Consider the following 17,013-nt stretch of genomic DNA (forward strand, 5'->3'; position numbering starts at 1 on the left):
ATAACACACACCCAGGGAGAACATGAAGTCACTCTTCTCTAGCCTTTTAAGGCTTGATGCAACAATTAACTGGAGCACATCGGGGGAGGGGGGTTTATATTCCTAGTCACAATGGATTTCCTACTTACCTATTTCCGAGAAGGAGATTTCTCTTTGCATGCACGCCCCTACAGAGACTGTGCCCCCCCCCCTCACTGATGCATGATTGCAGAGGGCTCAGTGAATCCAGGTGGTTTGGTGTTTTTTGGGGAGGGAGGGTGTGGCAGGGGTGGGGTGGGTTATTTATTTATTATGCTTTTTGCTGGAGCGGGACCTGTTTTTTTTACTCTCCGAGTAACTTTGGGGGTTTATGGTCTTTGTCAGAAGAGAGACCGGAATTTGCTTTTGACTTAGACATAGGTAATTTCCCTGAGGAGCGTGGGTGAGGTGCAGTAGCTAACCCAGGCACTTTGTGGGAGGGGGAGGGTCCATTCTCCCAGGACCTTGCAGTCTGCTCAGCTGTGATGTCTCCCATTCAAGGCAGAGAGGTTGGATGGCTTGAAATTGGGGGGCCAGTTTTCCACTGGTGATCTCAGATGGTTGAAATATTCTTCCTCTATTCTCTCACTATCCCTGTCATCTCTAATGCCCCCCTTTCCAAATGTCCTGGCCCAAAGGGGTCTTCAGGTGTGCTTGCCCCTTCCCCTGTTTCCCCCATCACCTCAACTCAGGTATCCAACTCTGAGGCTGTGGATGCAAGCAGCCAACCTCCTGAATCCATATTTGCAAATAATTCAGACATGTGACTGTCTGTGCTGTCCCTTGCTGTAGCTGGTAATGAAGCAAGGGCTAGGCCTTAATACCATAGGAAGCTGGCTTATACCAGGTCTGATCTTCGGTCCATATTTCTCAGCATTGTCTGCACTGATTAGCAGCAGCTCTTCAGGGTTTCCTACAGAGAAGGGCCCTTCCCAACCCTACCTGGAGATGCTGCCAGGAATTGAACCTCCCAATGAGTTACAGATAATTCTGATGAACACACAGCTGCCAAACTGAGTCAGACCCTTGGTCTGCCTAGCTCAGTAATGTCTACACTGACTGGCAGTGGCTCTCCAAGGTTTGAGGCAGGAATCTTTCCCTGTCCTAACTGGAGATGTTGCTAGGGGTTGAACCTGGGACCTTCCAGATGATGCTGTCCCACTGAGCTATGGCCACATCCCTTAAGATCGACCTGAACATCAGTGGGTAGAACAGGCTTTCTTCACATACACCCCACCAGCAAGAGTCAGTGGTCATGTTGCTGGTAGCCAATCCAGAGGCTTCTTAGAGCCTGCCAAGCACAGCAGCGGATGTTACACACTGCTGTTCCTTTCTGTGTCTGAAGAGGGTGCCGCTAACAGAGTGAGTATGGATTCCAATCACTCACTCTGCTAGACTTCAGGGTTGCCACCTGCTCTTCCTGAGTCCCTCCCACCCATGGCTGTAGCCACTTCCCTCCTGGTCCGCCTACATGTGAGCACTGTAAGATATTCCCCTAAGGCAGACCTGCTCAACCTTGGGCCCCCAGCTATTTTTGGACTACAACTCCCATAATCCCCAGCCACAGTGGCCCATAGCCAGGGGTTATGGGAGCTGTAGGACATCTGCAAGAAGGCCAAAGTTGAGAAGGCCTGACCTGAGGGGATGGGGCCACTGGGAAAAGCACCTGCCCGCTTGCCTGCAGAAGGTTCCAAGTTCCCTCCCTGGCAGCATCTCCAAGAGAGGGCTGAGAGAGACTCCTGCCTGCAACCTTGGAGAAGCCGCTGCCAGTCTGGGTAGACAATCCTGAGCTAGCTGGACCAAGGGTCTGACTTGTTAGAAGGCAGGTTCCTAACCAATGGGCATCTGAGAGCCATGTGGCCCCCAGCGATCCCTCCCCTTCCCAAACGGCAACATTCTTGCTTGGCTCATGGCAAAGGGCAATGACACCATCTCCTTTTTCATTGCCCGCCATGATCCTAAACCGTCTGAGTTCTGCAAGTCGCAGACGACCTGCTTCTCCACCGTGACATAACCCTGGGGGGTGGTTTCCATGACTAGGTTCAAACACTGAATCTGGCCGTGCTCTGCTCCTGCCTGGGAGGCCTTGGGCAAGTCGCTGTTGCCTTCCTGGTATGCTTGTAAGAAGGCAAAAGTGACTTGCTCCAGGCCTTTTTGGAACATTACAAAATTGTTGCCCCTTAAGGAGGCTTCTGGGGCTGAAATGCGTTGGGCTTCAATAAATGCTACCCAGCACCATGAGATTTGGTCTCCTACCCCCCCTTTTTTTGGCATGCCCTAAAAGGGCACCAGAAATCCCAACCTACTCCTCTGTCAGAGACTTTGATTCCTTCCCCTCCAAGATGACCTTCCTTTGAGCAGGACATTCAGCGATAAAGACAAGAATTTATCTCGGCGGCACTCTTCCCCCCAAGTTGACAGACCAGAACTGTAACTTTAAAGCCTGCCTAGACCAGAGGTTTTCTCCCTGCCGCCCCATCCAGCCGTTCTGCCTTGAAGAGACGTATATTAGTAATTTCTGAGAAACACCAGTTGTGGACTCTGGAAAGCAACCCAGAAATTAAAGAGCTGTGTTGAATTTTATTATTATTATTTTATAAACAAGGTGAAGGGACCATGGATTGACATGGATGGAGTTATGAATGTGTGACATGGTGGTAGAATTCCTTCCAGCAGCCAACGGCTGGACGTGGCCATTTTTTATTGCTCAGATCCCCCTCCTAGCAAGGATACATCATAGCATTGCTTCTAGGGGATTCTGAGAAATTAAAAATGGCGGCCGTTCGCCAGTGGCCACTGGAAGGGATACTGCTACCGCCCCTGCTACTGCTAACAAGTTTTGCATTCCCAAATTGTCAAACTGTTCCCCTGTTTTTCACCTGCAAATGGGGTGGTGGAAATTGAGAGAGGCACTGAGGCTGCTGATTTCAGTAGATCTCTGGACTGTGCCAGTTATCTGCCAGAAAGGTCCATTCGTGGTAGCTTCAATACATACAATTTTTTTTTGGCGTAAACTGGCCACAACATTTTCCTGCAAAAGGCATGTGGGTGGTCTCCCTTCCAACTCTGGGCTATAGCTCTCTCCCGCAGTTTTTGCTGGCAGTCAAGATGGGAGCCATGGGGAGATCAGGACAGGAGCCATGGGAAGTTCAAGACAGGAACCATGGGAACATTTAGAAACACTGAAAGTGTACAGGTCTAGCACAGACAAAGTCAGAAGCCTCTTGCTAGTAGCATGCCCTTGGTTCGTAGTTAAATACCAAGATGGGGGAGAGTGGAGAGACCCCACCTGTCTGACAAGACAGTTTATCTGTCTAAGATGTGTTGGTACCTTCTTTAGATTCGTTGTATAAAATTAACTCTGCGCACTTTTCCTACTTAATAGTATTGGTTCTTTTATTTTTTTAATTTCAATGGTCTTTTTTGTTATGGATTATGTGCTGTCTTTTTTTAAAAAATGGGTAACATTGTTTAATTTATTACCGAGGAAGCCCCAGAGGGTGAGTGCAATTACTTCCCCCCCCGTTCAATACAGTTTGGCTGTATTTAACGTTGGGGTTTTTTCTTTTGTACAGTTGCGAATGGCGTGTATTTTTTTAAGAAAAAGACCTAGCAAGCCTGTTTCCTTTCCCTCATAGCTTTCTTTCCCTATACCTTTGCTTTGAGTTCAATATGTAGATCACAGTATTCATGGAAGGAGCCATGGGAAAATCAGGACGGGGACCATGGGAATGTCGAGATAGGAGCCATGGGAACATTGCATGGAAGAAAACTATGCAGTGCCTCCTTCCATGCAGATCACAGGGGGCATCAGATGACCATTAATTCAGGTTTTGCATTTCCCTCAAAGAAATCCCTGAGTTTTCTAAAGCAAAAGCTTCTGTTATCCCCCCCCCCCTTTTCTGGATTTCTCTGTTGGTTGACGGTGATTTGGAATTAGATGGATGAGATGTGTGTATTTGACACGCTGAAGGAAAATATATCAACTGTATATATAATTTCCAAATAATTTCAGCAAAGATCTAGGCATAACGTTATAGGATTTGGCTTGTTTTTCTTTTCCTCTCTTCTCTTTTGATATGGATGTATTTTTCTTGGGTGTTGTACAATCCTCTTTGAAATATCTCACGCAAAATTGTTTCTTTATTCTCCTTATGCATTTTTTAAAAAGTTATTTAAAAGAACAAGTTCTGTAGGGGATCACAAATGTGGTTGGTTATGATGGCAAGTTTGCCTTTGTGAAGAAAGCAGACTCCCTTAAGACTTAGTATGCATTTCTTGGTAGCAATATCTCTAAACAGCCATAACCTCATATATTTTTGCCAGATTACCATTGTTCCCATTGAAGACATGAGGTGAAAAGGCAACAAGACGGAGTGTGTATCTTCAGTGCGACATTACATGGTTTTCATGCCACATACACTGGCTTAACTTCCCACAAAGAACCCTGGGAATTGTAGCTTATTGTATGTATTTATTTTTAGTTAAATGCCACGTTTTTATAGAGCCCTGTGGTTGTCTTTGGTAGAATACAGAAGGGATTTACCATTTCCATCTCCCACGCAGTATGAGATGATGCCTTTCAGCATCTTCCTATATCACTGCTGCCTGATTTAGGTGTTTCCCATAGTCTGGGAAACATACCAACGGGGATTTGAACCGGCAACCTCTGACTTGCCTAGTCAAGTCATTTCCCACTGCGTCATTAGGTGGTTTCAAGGCAGCATTGATTGATTGCTTGATTAAGTGACGTCAAGTTGATGTCGACTCTTAGCGACCACATAGATAGATTCTTTCCAGGATGATCTATACAGCCCACTTAAAAATGTATTGTGTCAGATTCTAACATGGTATCAACCACAGGATTCTGTGGTTGCCAGGAGTCAATACCGACTCAAACACACTTTACTTTACTTTATTAAGACAGCAGCCATGGGAACATCAGAACAGGAGCCACCTCATACAATATCTAAGCGTGGCAGGGCAGCACAAATATGCCAGCAAAAGTAGGAAACAATCCATTGACATGGCCAATATTAATAGCAAAAGACTTCCCTTACAAAAGTCAGAAGTGCCCCCATGCTCCCTAGAAGTCTGTGTAAAAAGTGTAACCATCACCCATGGATGGAAGACCAGAAGTGCAGGGAAGGATGGAATCACCCCTCCCAAGGAAAAGCAAAATTTTGCTGGCAATGCAGAGATTTCCCTTTTGGAGATCCCTGGGAATTGTAATTCTCCCCTCAGAAAACTACTGTTCCCAGATAAAAAAAATTGGGTGCCATTGCTCTCATCCAAAGGCAAACTGGATTTTAGCAAGTTGTTTGCTCATAACAAATGTACGTGGGTGCCCGTACTTGTATGCAATGACAGATGCGTTTGATGTAATTTAGGGGAGGGACTGGAGAAGGGTGGGGAGGGGAGACAAGAAACACTTGTGTTTGAAAAAAATACCCAAATTCTTAGTGCTGTTTCCATAGGAATTTGATCTATTAAGGGGCATAGAATTTGGAAATGCTACACTGGTATGAGTGTATCCTTTCCATGAGGGCTGTGTTCATACATGCATTTGCACACACACACTTTACCACTGCTGGAGATACCACTGCTGGAGATACAGTAGAGTACTAGTGGTATTACTAGTACTATACTGGTACGATATAATACAATACTGGTATGATACGATACAATACAGTACAATACAATATGACATCACTAGTATTACTAGGACCAATTTTACTACTGTAGCATTTCCCCAAATCTGTGTTGGTGCTTGAAATGTGTGGTTTCTCCACACAGTGGCGCTTTCCTACTATCATTGATGGTGGAAGAAAGTATGATTATAAAGCTCTATTGAAGAAGAATGTGTGAGCTTAGCTTGGTGAAGGAGGGAAGGGGTGAAGGAAGAAAGGAGTGAAAGAGAGGAAAGTAGCAAAGGAGAAAATAGCTTCTACCGGTTCTTATGATTGGTAGCCAGCATCTTTTAATGTCCTGTGAGGGAGACGCTAAGGCCCCAAGAAATTCAAAGCTGAATTATGCCGTCTTACAAAATTGTAGATGTTCCATTTGAAGGAAAAACTAGAGAAAGATAAGATCCCATCCAATTACTTTCTATACACCAAAAGGCACACACAGTCCTTGTGTGTGTGTGCTTGCAAACAAAGATATGCCTCTTCCCTTCAGGTCCATGGTAGTAGCATTGAATAAAATATTCCATTGATGGTCACTATTTTTCTAGCGGGGGACACCTCAGTGTTAGAGCCATTTCTCACTTCACTGACCTCCATGCATGCACCAGCAATGAGAAACGGAGATCTCTCAAACCCCAACAGCATCTTGGAAGGTGCCCATGGAGCGTCGGGAGGTGTAGTCCTTCCTAAGGCTTTTCCCCTAGGGGAAAAGCTCTGGGAAGGACTACACCTCCCAGCACTCTGTGCATGCCTTTAAAGATGGTGCTGGGGCCCAAAAAGGCATTGTTGCCCTTAATTGAGTCCCATTGGCCCAGGGCAGTGCACAGTGGGAATGGGCTGCCTCTGGATTGTGCCAGGGTGATGTTACAAAGTACTTGGCTGTGGCCGAAGCTGCCCAAGGCCTAATAAACAACGAGTCAGGGAACAAGACTTGGGGCCAGTGGGGTTCACCACTGGCTACTGGGTCTTGCAGTGAAGAACCCTAAAAAACTCATATGACAAGATTTGGATCACCATATTGAGATCAGCAGGCCCACCACTCTCCAAAATCTGAGGTTGCATCGCTTCCTATCCAAACAGCACTGACAGAAGAGCTAAGCTGGGTGGGGTCAGCAAAGTAAGGTGGTCGCGTCTCTCTCGGACTTCAAGACGCAGGTGGGAGATGGAGCGGATGCCAACATTTCGGGGGGAATGAAATTTCGGAGCGAATTTCAATGTTCCTCCGAAGGCAAAGCCATGGACAATTCCTAAGGGGAACCAAGCAAGTTTTGATATGAGCGTGAGATTTCTCAGGGGGATTCTGCATAATGCTTGTCTGTGTGTGTGTGTGTGTGTGTGTGTGTGTGTGTGTGTGTGTGTGTGTGTCGGGGGGGCGGGATCCGATTTCTGGAAGCTTGATCACCTCGCAGGTAGAGAAATAGTTCACCAAGGACTGGCCTAGCCTGATGAGCTAGCTTTCTGAGTGCAGGGCAGAAGCGATATAGAGGGGCAAGCAAATGCGATTCCTCCCACCTGTGATCTGAAGCGGTACAGCCCAGGAGGACTCTACCACGTGGCTTTGCTGAATATACAGATCAGTTCAAAGCTGCCAAGTGTGGCTGTTCTTTGCAAACACATGGAATTGAGAGGGAAATGCTTAGCAGACCCGATATGCTCTGTAAATATGATCTGGCCTATTAACTGCTCCTCTGTCACTTTGACCTGCTTTCGGTACAATCTTTGTAACAGTTATTTTTAAAAGAAAATTGCCTCCAACTCCCTGTCTGTCCCACTTTTGCTCTCTCAGCCTCTATACAGAAACCCTACAGAACCGAACTCTCTGTATATTGATTATCTTTGTACGATTTTAGCAGAAAAAACCTGTCAACACACACACACACACACACACACACACAACTCCACACCAACTCTGCTGCTCTGGGTCTTACTGCCCACCCTCTTTCCCTCTTCTTTCGTCTCTTGGAACACTGTTAATAAAATTCTAAACTCTTTGACCTTCTTCTGCTTGGCCTGTCCTCATTGATGTCCTGGTCTTTTGTCTCCTGTTTCTTGTATTAACTCAGCTTTGGGACCAAAAAAAAGGCATGATTCACACAACACATCGCCTCTACCATTTAATGGATGGTGTAAGAATTCCCCTGGGAGTTAGATCCACCACAATACTGCCACCATTTCTCAGTGATAATTTAAGACAGTGCATGGGGTGAACATAGTAGAATCAAAAAAGGGAGACCAAAGCCCCGCGGTGCTGTGAAATTGTTTATTGAAGCCCAACGCATATCGTCCGAAGCCTTCTTCGGGGGCAAAATATTTCCCACTGAAATCCTGTCATTAAAAAACAACCTCTCCAAAAACTTCTCTTGTTTTTGTTGAAGTTGTTTTTTTATGACAGGATTTCAGTGGAAAATATTTTGCCCCTGAAGAAGGCTTCAGACGATACGCGTTGGGCTTCAATAAACAATTTCACACCACCGCGGGACTTTGGTCTCCCTTTTTTGCATCTTGACTGGGTGCTTCTCATTTTTCTCCATTTCTTGTGAACAGAAAAGAACCACTGTTTTGCTGGATGAGACCAAAGGTCCATAAGGTCTGCAGTAGGGCTGCTCAACGTCGGCCTTCCTATAATCCCTGGCTATTGGCCACTGGGGCTGGGGATTATGGGAGTTGTAGTCCAAAAACAGCTGGGGGGGGACTAAGTGGAGCAGGCCTGCTCTACAGTCTTGTTTGACACAGTGTTGAACCAATAGCCTCCAAGGTATCAGAAGAACATGAGAACAGCCCTGCTGGATCAGGCCCAAGGCCTTAGTCCAGCATCCTGTTTCCCACAGTGGCCCGCTGGATGTCTTGGAAAGCCCAAAACAGGGAGATGAAGGCCTGCCCACTCTCCTGCTATTGCTCCCCTGCAACTGGGATTCACAGGCTTCCTGCCTCTGGATCTGGAGGTAACCTGTGGACATCAAGACTAGTAGCCATTGATAGACCTGTCCTCAACGTGCACGGCCAAAGAGAGGTAGTTAAATGATTACAATTTGCCCGGTGTCAATTTAGCAGAAGTGTGCTTATTGCCTTTGTTGCTATGTATTTATTGAATGTATGTATATATACCGAAGCTGTTATACAAGGCAGGTCCCTGCTCTCGTGAGTTTACAATCCAAATTTCGAAATGAATGAATGTGTGAATGAATCAGTTTATCGATTAGTCATCTGACCTGGCTGCAGGCAGAACCAGAAGGTTGCAGGCAGAAGCTTCCCCCAGCCCCATCTTAGAGATAGGGAAGAAACTTGGGACCTTCTGCATGCAAGCATGCAGATGCTCTTCCCTGAGTGGTCCCATCCCCTAAGGGGAATATTTTACCATGCTCACATGTCTCCCATTCATATGTAAACCAAGGCAGACCCTGCTTAGCAAAGGGGACAATGCATGCTTGCTACTACAAGACCAGCTCTCCTCTTAGGAACATAGGAAGCTGCCATATACTGAGTCAGACCATAGGTCCATCTCACTCAGTATTGTCTACACAGACTGGCAATGGCTTCTCCAAGGTTGCAGGCAGGAATCTCTCTCAACCCTATCTTGGAGAGGCTGCCAGGGAGTGAACTGGGAACCTAGATGCTCTTCTCAGAGCGGCCCCATCCCCTAAGAGGAATATCTTCAGTGCTCACACATCAAGTCTCCCATTCAGATGCAACCAGGGCAGACCCTGCTTAGCTAAGGGGACAAGTCATGCTTACTACCACAAGACCTGCTGCTGCCCAATATAGGTGTTTCCCTTTAGTCTGGGAAACATACCAGTGGGGATTCGAACCGGCAGCCTCTGCCTTCCTAATCAAGTCATTTCCCCACTGCACCATTAGGTGGCAAATTACCACTTGGTAAATGATTGCCTGTATTCACCCAATATGTACATGGAGGTGGTGGTGGTGCAAAAGTCTGGTTGTTATCTGCATAAACCACATTGTGCTCTGCAGTTCTGATTGGCCGATGAAAAGGTTGGTTGCTGGGCACTCCTTTACACAACTGATGTGCTTCTAAATAGCATTCTAGAAAGAGGACACAGGGTCAAAAGGTTGGCAGTTTGCTCAGAATAACAGCCTTGAATGACTGAGAAGTACATGCCAGGTTTATCCACTGGGTAATCGGTAGTGTGTCTGGGAGCCGCGAGACACTAGATTAAGAAGCACTGGGAAACGGCCATGTCCCAACCCAGAGTCCTCCCTACCTTCAGGGCAGGCAGCCTTGGTGAGCTTCATGGGTATTTATTTCCATTCACTATGAAACGAATATGCCCCAGAATAAATGGCCATGAACGGGGGCTCCATTCTGGCAATAAATGGCAAATAATGGGTGTTCCATTTTGACAATGGGGTTTCCATTTTGGCAATGAATGGCAATTGATGATTTGGCAATGGGTAGACTTTCCATTTTGGCAATGAATGGCAATGAGTGGGGGCTCCATTTTGGCAATGGATGGCAATGAATGGGCGTCCATTGTGGCAATGAATGGCAATGAGTGGGGGCTCCATTTTGGCAATGGATGGAAATGAATGGGGGTCCATTTTAGCAATAAATGCCAATGAAAAGAGTTTCCATGTTGGCAATGAATGGGGGCTCCATTTTGGCAATGGATGTGGGGGGGGAGGGGTTCCATTCTGGACTAATTTCATTACAATGAAAAGACATGCAACAATGTCTCTTCCTTTAGCCATCAGCTCCAGACCAGAGTTCTAGCATGCAGTTGATTCATCCTGGGGGCCATTTTGTTTTGCCATACAACTGCCCACGAAACAGAACAGTGGCCAAAGAATGAGACGCAGTTGCTTTAATAATAATAATGATAATAATAATGATAATGATAAATAATAATAATACTGAAATCTATTTAAAAGAGAAAAATGAAATGAAAATAAACGGGGGGTGGAGAGGAGAGGAGCAACTAATATCCATTTATCCCAGTTGCAAATATTCATTATTTAAACCATTGTTCAGATCACATGCAGTTTGGTCTTCAACCCATCCATATTCAATCCAGCTTGATGGAAAATATCAGCACAATTGGGACGTAGGTACACACAAAGCCCGATAACTCGTTCTACCTAATTAAAATTAAAACTTGACTCTTTTGAACCACCACCAACTTGCTAAAAGTGGACTAGGCAGCAGCTTTGGTTGCAGGTCTGTGATAGCTGCACAGCTGAAATTTCCAAGGTTTCCTGGTACCTTGGAAATGTTATTTCCCCAGGACAACTGAGTCCACACGGAAAGGGAAAACTGCACTCCCAAGGTTTCCTGGTACTTGGAATAGATACCCCCAAAGCTGAAATCAACGCCTAACCCCAGCTAACTTGGCAAAGAGGCAGATTTTAACGTGGTGATTCTCTTTTATTTAGCAGGGGGAGAGTAACTGGCCCTGTCCACCCCCAGCACAGGACCTCCAGTGACTCTTGCTGGTGTCTATCTTGTGTTTCTTTTTAGATTGTGAGCCCTTTGGGGACAGGGATCCATCTTAACTTTTTATTATTTCTCCGTGTAAACGGCCCTGAGCTATTTTTGGAGAGGCAGTATAGAAACTGAATGAATGAATGAATGAATGAATGACCACATGTTGCCCAACAAGATAACCTGGCTGTGTAAAAAGGAGACACAACATTAAGGAAGCTACATACAGGAACAGTTGTAATGGACAAGACTGAACGGATTGCATCCCAGAAGGGTATATATTTGGCACAGAAAATATACATGGCCTGGAATGATGCAACATCTGGGAATTCTGGGCAACCCCCCCCCCCACCACCAAGTGGCCACTGAGGGACAGTTACTGAATTTTGTTCCATCACTGGAGAATTATGTAAATAGATAGATAGATAGATAGATAGATAGATAGATAGATAGATAGCCCTCAGGGGATGGAGCCACTCGGGGAAGAACATCTAGGTTCCAAGTTCCCTCCCTGGCAGCATCTCCAAGATCGGGTGGAGAGCGATTCCTGCCTGCAACCTTGGAGAAGCCGCTGCCAGTCTGGGTAGACAATACTGAGCTAGGTGGACCAATGGCCTGACTCAGTATATGGTAGCTTGCTAGGTTCCTATGTTCGATTTTCTGGGTAGAAAGGGTGCAGTTTTCAGGTTTGGGGCAAAATTCACTAGTTTTGACTCCCAACGTTTTTGTGGGGGGGAGGGAAGTTACTAGTGGCAGCCATTTTGTTCTCAACATCACTTCATTCCAAGAGGTATGTAGTGGGGGGGGAGGGACATGGTGGATGCCAGCAGTATCCCCGATAACAGGGATTCCCAGATGCCACTGACTGCAACTCCCATCAACCCCAGCCACAATAGCCTTTGGCTGGGGATGATAGGAATTGCAGTGAACAACGTCTGGGAATCCATTATAGGGAACATTGGATGCCACAAAAAAAATGGCAGACATCAGCCAAAAGGAACCAGAAGGTGTGTGGGTTAGTTTTGCCCCCTATCCCCCCCAAAAAAATTACTTACCACCCCAAACACTGATGCAATGTCCCCTAAGCCCTCAACCTCCAAATGAGGCCATGCAATTGGGGATGGGGCATTTCAGCCTAACACACCCAGCACATCTGCATAGGCCCATCTAATTCTATATATTTATTTATGGAAAATCTCTCTCTCTCTCACACACACACACACACACACACACACACACACACACACACACACACACGCTTTGGGAACTTTTGTTGAAAAGCAGTATATAAATATCCATCATATTCGTCTTTGTATTGTAAACTTTCAACCACAATGTTTTCAAGATGGCTTGCCAAATAAAATGTAAAAAAACCCGATGGTCAACAAAATGTGGCAACAGTCCAGTTAAGCAGAGGCCCGCTTAGGCAAAAGTTAGTATCAACACAATGCAGTTTAAGCAGAAGCAAAGCTCTTTCACCTGGTTGGGAACATAGTCTGCACTGACTGGCAGCAGCTCTCCAGGGTTTCAGGCCGGTGTCTTTCCCAGCCGTACCTGGAGATGCTGCCAGGGACTGAACAGGGGACCTCTTGTGTGCAAAGCAGGGGCTCTGCCACTGAGATCAATATGAGGCTGCTATATACTGAGTCAGGCCCTTGGTCCATCTAGCTCAAGACTGTCTACTCTGACTGGCAGCAGCTCTCCAAGGTTTCAGGCAGGAGCCTTTCTCAGCCCTACCTGGAGACGCTGCCAGGGATTGAAACTGGGACCTTATGCATGCTCGCGCGCCCGGTACTTCCAGCCAAGGATGGGGAAGGGGCGGCAGGGAGGTATGCTGCCACCCCGAAGATTGTTACCGGGAAGGAGCGCTGGGGGGGGGGGGAGCGGTGGGAGGGGTGAGTGCACCCTCCTCTGCCCTTAAAGCGCTACCCTCCCCACCTTCGAACCGCAGAGGTGCGGTTCCGTGCACATCCCGAGTCAGGATACCTCTGAAGGCCAGTTGCAGGGGATATGGGCATCTGCGAGACTTTTCCTTTCCTTTCCGTTCCCCCCTCAACAAAATGGCAGACGGCTAATTTATGAAGCTCAATTGTTGGCTTACCAGAACGTGGGGTTCATTTTTTGCATCGGCAACCATCTTTGTCATCTTTCCTTCGCAGGAGACGCAACCTATCTCGACATCTTCCGGGAATTTTCTCACATGGCGTCCAACAACCCGGAAAAACTCAACCGTCGCAGTTTATACTTCAGTCACTCTTACAGATAGCCTTGGCCACAACGCCATCCATGTCTCCTCTTCTCCTGAGGGTAGGATCTCCACGCTTCAGGAAAAGTGTCAAGAAGACAGGCCATGTACGAAGCGGAAGGGGCAGGTGGCAAATTAAGACTGGTCCATCCGAGACGTGGATGCTTGCTTCTACGCAGTGTCTAGTCACAGGATATGCATGGATTACATCTTCCCCTTCCCAACCCAGAACCAAATGGCCTTGGGTTTTTACCCAGAATGCTCTCCAACCTCTGGAAAAACCCTAATGAATATGGCATTAGGGGCTGCAAAGAAGTCCACCAAAGTTACTAGTCCTTATTTAAAACTAGACCTGCAAGGGGGGGGGAGGGGGAAACCCAGCCAAAAATCCTGCTGCTCTTCTAGAACTTTCCTCCCAGGTTGCCTTGAGACTCGCCTTGCTGGCCACACCTGGTGAATGCCTGCTTTACACGCTTGCGGCCCGACAGGGGATATCCATTGCTTGGAAATGCAGAGCTGGTTCCAAGGAAGTGCAGCCAAATTTTGAATGCATGACTCCCACGTCCTGTGAATGAATGTGACCTTCAAGATGAACATTATATCCACCATTTTTCTCTCTCTCTCTCTCTGTCTCTCTCTCTCTCACACACACACAGGCTTGACTTTTGCTTGCTTGTTCTATTATTCTTTGGTCTGTTCTTCGGTTCGTTCTTTGCCTTGGTGAAACAGAGCATTAGAAGGGGACTCCTGTCCCCCCATATTGGAAAAATGGCAGGTGTGCTATTTTCACCCCTTTGCAGTGCTTGTGAAGCCATGCAAGGTGAATGGCAAAAAAAGAGCTTCTCTTCCACACAACTTGTAACTCTTTGGGGAGACCTTTGGAGGGCAGGTGAAGTGACCCTACAGCTTCTGCGGGCCGGGAGCAAGTAGGGGCTTGGCGTCTCCCTCATCAACTTCCCACACCTCTCTGAGGAGAGTCCCTTCCTTCGGAACCTCTCCAACTGCTGCCTTAATTCACCCAGCTGAACAGTCATGGGGTTAATGAAGAAAACGAGAGCAACCTGTGCAGAAAAAAAATAAAAACCAAAGTGGACAACCTCCTTAGCCCCGTTTTCCATCCTAGGTGCAACAGCTCCGTGCATAACTTGCACCTTGATGCCGGGATCGACTAAAAGCCCTCCGGAATCTTGCCTGCCCCGTTGCCTAGCAACGTAATGGATCGGGCCTACTCCTGTGGGCATGCCTCCGCCATTTTCTTTCCCTGACATGCTCTCCCATTGAGTGGGCAGCTGAGGAGAAATTCCATGCCCTGGTCTAATTTTTAGGTTTATTCGCCAAGCGATTTCCTCACCCCTGTTTTTATTTCTAACGTGCCCATTTTAGGCAAATGCATTTTAGGCAAATTTTAGGCAAATTCCTAAAATGTCAGCCAGGAACTGTGAAACTGCACTTGTGAGGCCCACCAGAAACCATGAGGGTCAACCCCAACCCCGCAGCCCTGCTGGAAACTATAGGCTGCATCCACTGCTTGACCCCCAAACCAATTCAGGACATTGCCCTCAAGCCTGAACTTTTTGTCACAAGACACCCGTAACCCCAGACTACAATGGCAGGCAGACTTGGGGGTGGCGACCCCCAAGGAAAAGCAACACCTGTTGGATTTCTGCCTGCCATGAGGCACGGTTAAAAATACACAATATTTTTATGACACCACACTGCCTTCATAATATTCTAACAGCCCTGCGATAGTACTAGACAAGCACTTAATTTCCCTGTTGCAGATGAATTGCAGGGCGAATCCGGCAGAAGGCCTTCAGGTGAATTTAGGCTGGATTCGAACCAAGGATTCTCGGCTCACAGCTTCCATTGTTAACCACTATGGTCTTAGCACCCCTTGCCGGCAAAGAAGGTGGCACTGCCACCCCATGGAAATTGCTATGAATTAGTTTTTCTTCTGGACGGAGAGTGAGAGGAAGGGTCTTCCAGCCACGAACTGTGGTCAAACTAAACACAGAAAAGCCCCTTTTCCTAAAAAAAACATTTCATAAGATCTCTACCGTTTGCCTTCCTTTTGCTTTGATTGTGGGTGTCCCGATGCCTAAAACCTCTCTATTTCTCTCTCTCTTAAAAAGCATGGCTTGGTTCTTATTATATTATTATTATTATTATTATTATTTTAAAATGTACTATGGTTTCATAATTACAGAATGCACTCACGGGAGACCCTGTACTGGTACAGACCTCGCTGTGATTGCCTGCCGTTGAACCTGTATAGAATCCTTGTTTATATGCTGATATGTAATATATCTTTGGGCAAGAGAAACATATTTTTTAAATGCAGTGACAGGAGGGCAGAGGGAAGGAAGCTGTGAGGGAAAACCTTACTTACAAGATTTTAAATAAAGATGATGAGAGAGATTTTTTTCCCCCCCGTTGGGTACATTGTGTACTGTTTGCGTGTTACTTTTCTGGTCTGGACCACTTCTTAGGAAGGGAGGAGAGCTGGTCTTGTGGTCGCAAGCATGACTTGTCCCCTTTGCTAAGCAGGGTCTGCTCTGGTTTGCATTTGAATGGGAGATGACATGTGTGAGCAACTGTAAGATATTCCCCTCAAAGGATGGGGCCGTTCTGGAAAAGCACCTGCTTGCTTGCTTGCATGCAGAAGATGCCTGCCACCACTGGCATCTGCAAGACAGGGCGAGAGAGACCCCTGCCTGCAACCTCGGAGAAGCCGCTGCCAGTCTGTGAAGACAATACCGAGCTAGGTGGACCAAGGGTCTGACTCGGTAGAAGTCAGCTTCCCATATTCCTTTGAGCAGGTGAGAAGTTATAGCACAGGCGTTTTATTGGACAGGATTTATTGGGTACACCTTTATGGCTATGAAGCAGGCTGCCAAATGAGATGTTCTCTTCCCAGTGTATGCAAGATAAACTGTACTGCACACAGCCGGCCACGCCAGTTCTTTTATTTTATCACAGCTGGCTGGCGTTTACCCCGCAAAACCGCAAGCAGCCGGGCTTGTGCATCTTCGCTGGAGATGTTCCAACAGAGGTTGAGGAGCCTTCTGTCCGATAGTAGCAGTGTCTTGCTTTGAACTGAGGGTTAGACTAGAGTAATTCCATAGTCTCTGGGTCATGGCAATTGGCTACACTAATAAACGGGCTGACTGCCGTAATTGGTTAGAGTAACTCCTGAGAGACGGCTGCTCGACCTCGACCCTCCTGCAGAGGTTGGCTATATAACCCCTGGCTATTGGCCGCTGTCACTGGGGATTATGGGAGTTGTAATCCAAAACCAGCTGGGCGGCCAAAGTTGAGCAGGCCTGTCCTGAGGGGGAGTACTGAGGAACATAGCCTGGAATCATAGGGTCAAAATCACAGACTGTTAAAAAGTGTCTCTGCCCAGTTAGAGGAGTCAATCTACCCACAGACGATTAGGACAGAACTTCTAATAGGACGAGGCAGCTTCTGGTGCTCAGAGCTGTTCATAGGAACATCGGAAGCTGCCTTCTACCGACTCAGACCATTGTCTATCTAGCTCAATATTGTCTACCCAGATCGGCAGCGGCTTCTCCAAGGTTGCAGGCACCCAGTACTACTACTTCTTAAGTTCCCCCCACACACAC

At 46.9% G+C, this 17,013-nt stretch overlaps 1 protein-coding gene and 1 long non-coding RNA gene across 2 annotated transcripts in view; one reads left to right on the top strand and one right to left on the bottom strand.

Moving 5' to 3' along the window:
• LOC128338702 (uncharacterized) overlaps positions 1–13,658 on the bottom strand; it is a 72,881-nt gene extending 59,223 nt beyond the window's left edge. The window contains exon 1 of the long non-coding RNA XR_008312677.1: positions 13,244–13,658. This is a non-coding gene — a long non-coding RNA (uncharacterized LOC128338702). The remainder of the gene's footprint in view (positions 1–13,243) is intronic.
• The window catches only part of ACAP3 (ArfGAP with coiled-coil, ankyrin repeat and PH domains 3), a 113,567-nt gene extending 97,762 nt beyond the window's left edge, over positions 1–15,805 (top strand). Inside the window, exon 26 of the mRNA XM_053281464.1 lies at positions 13,302–15,805. Coding sequence (XP_053137439.1) covers positions 13,302–13,408 — 107 coding nt within the window. The 3' untranslated portion in view covers positions 13,409–15,805. The remainder of the gene's footprint in view (positions 1–13,301) is intronic.
• Positions 15,806–17,013: the final 1,208 nt, after the last annotated feature.

Source organism: Hemicordylus capensis, chromosome 16 (assembly GCF_027244095.1).
Source record: "Hemicordylus capensis ecotype Gifberg chromosome 16, rHemCap1.1.pri, whole genome shotgun sequence".
Lineage (NCBI taxonomy): Eukaryota > Metazoa > Chordata > Lepidosauria > Squamata > Cordylidae > Hemicordylus > Hemicordylus capensis.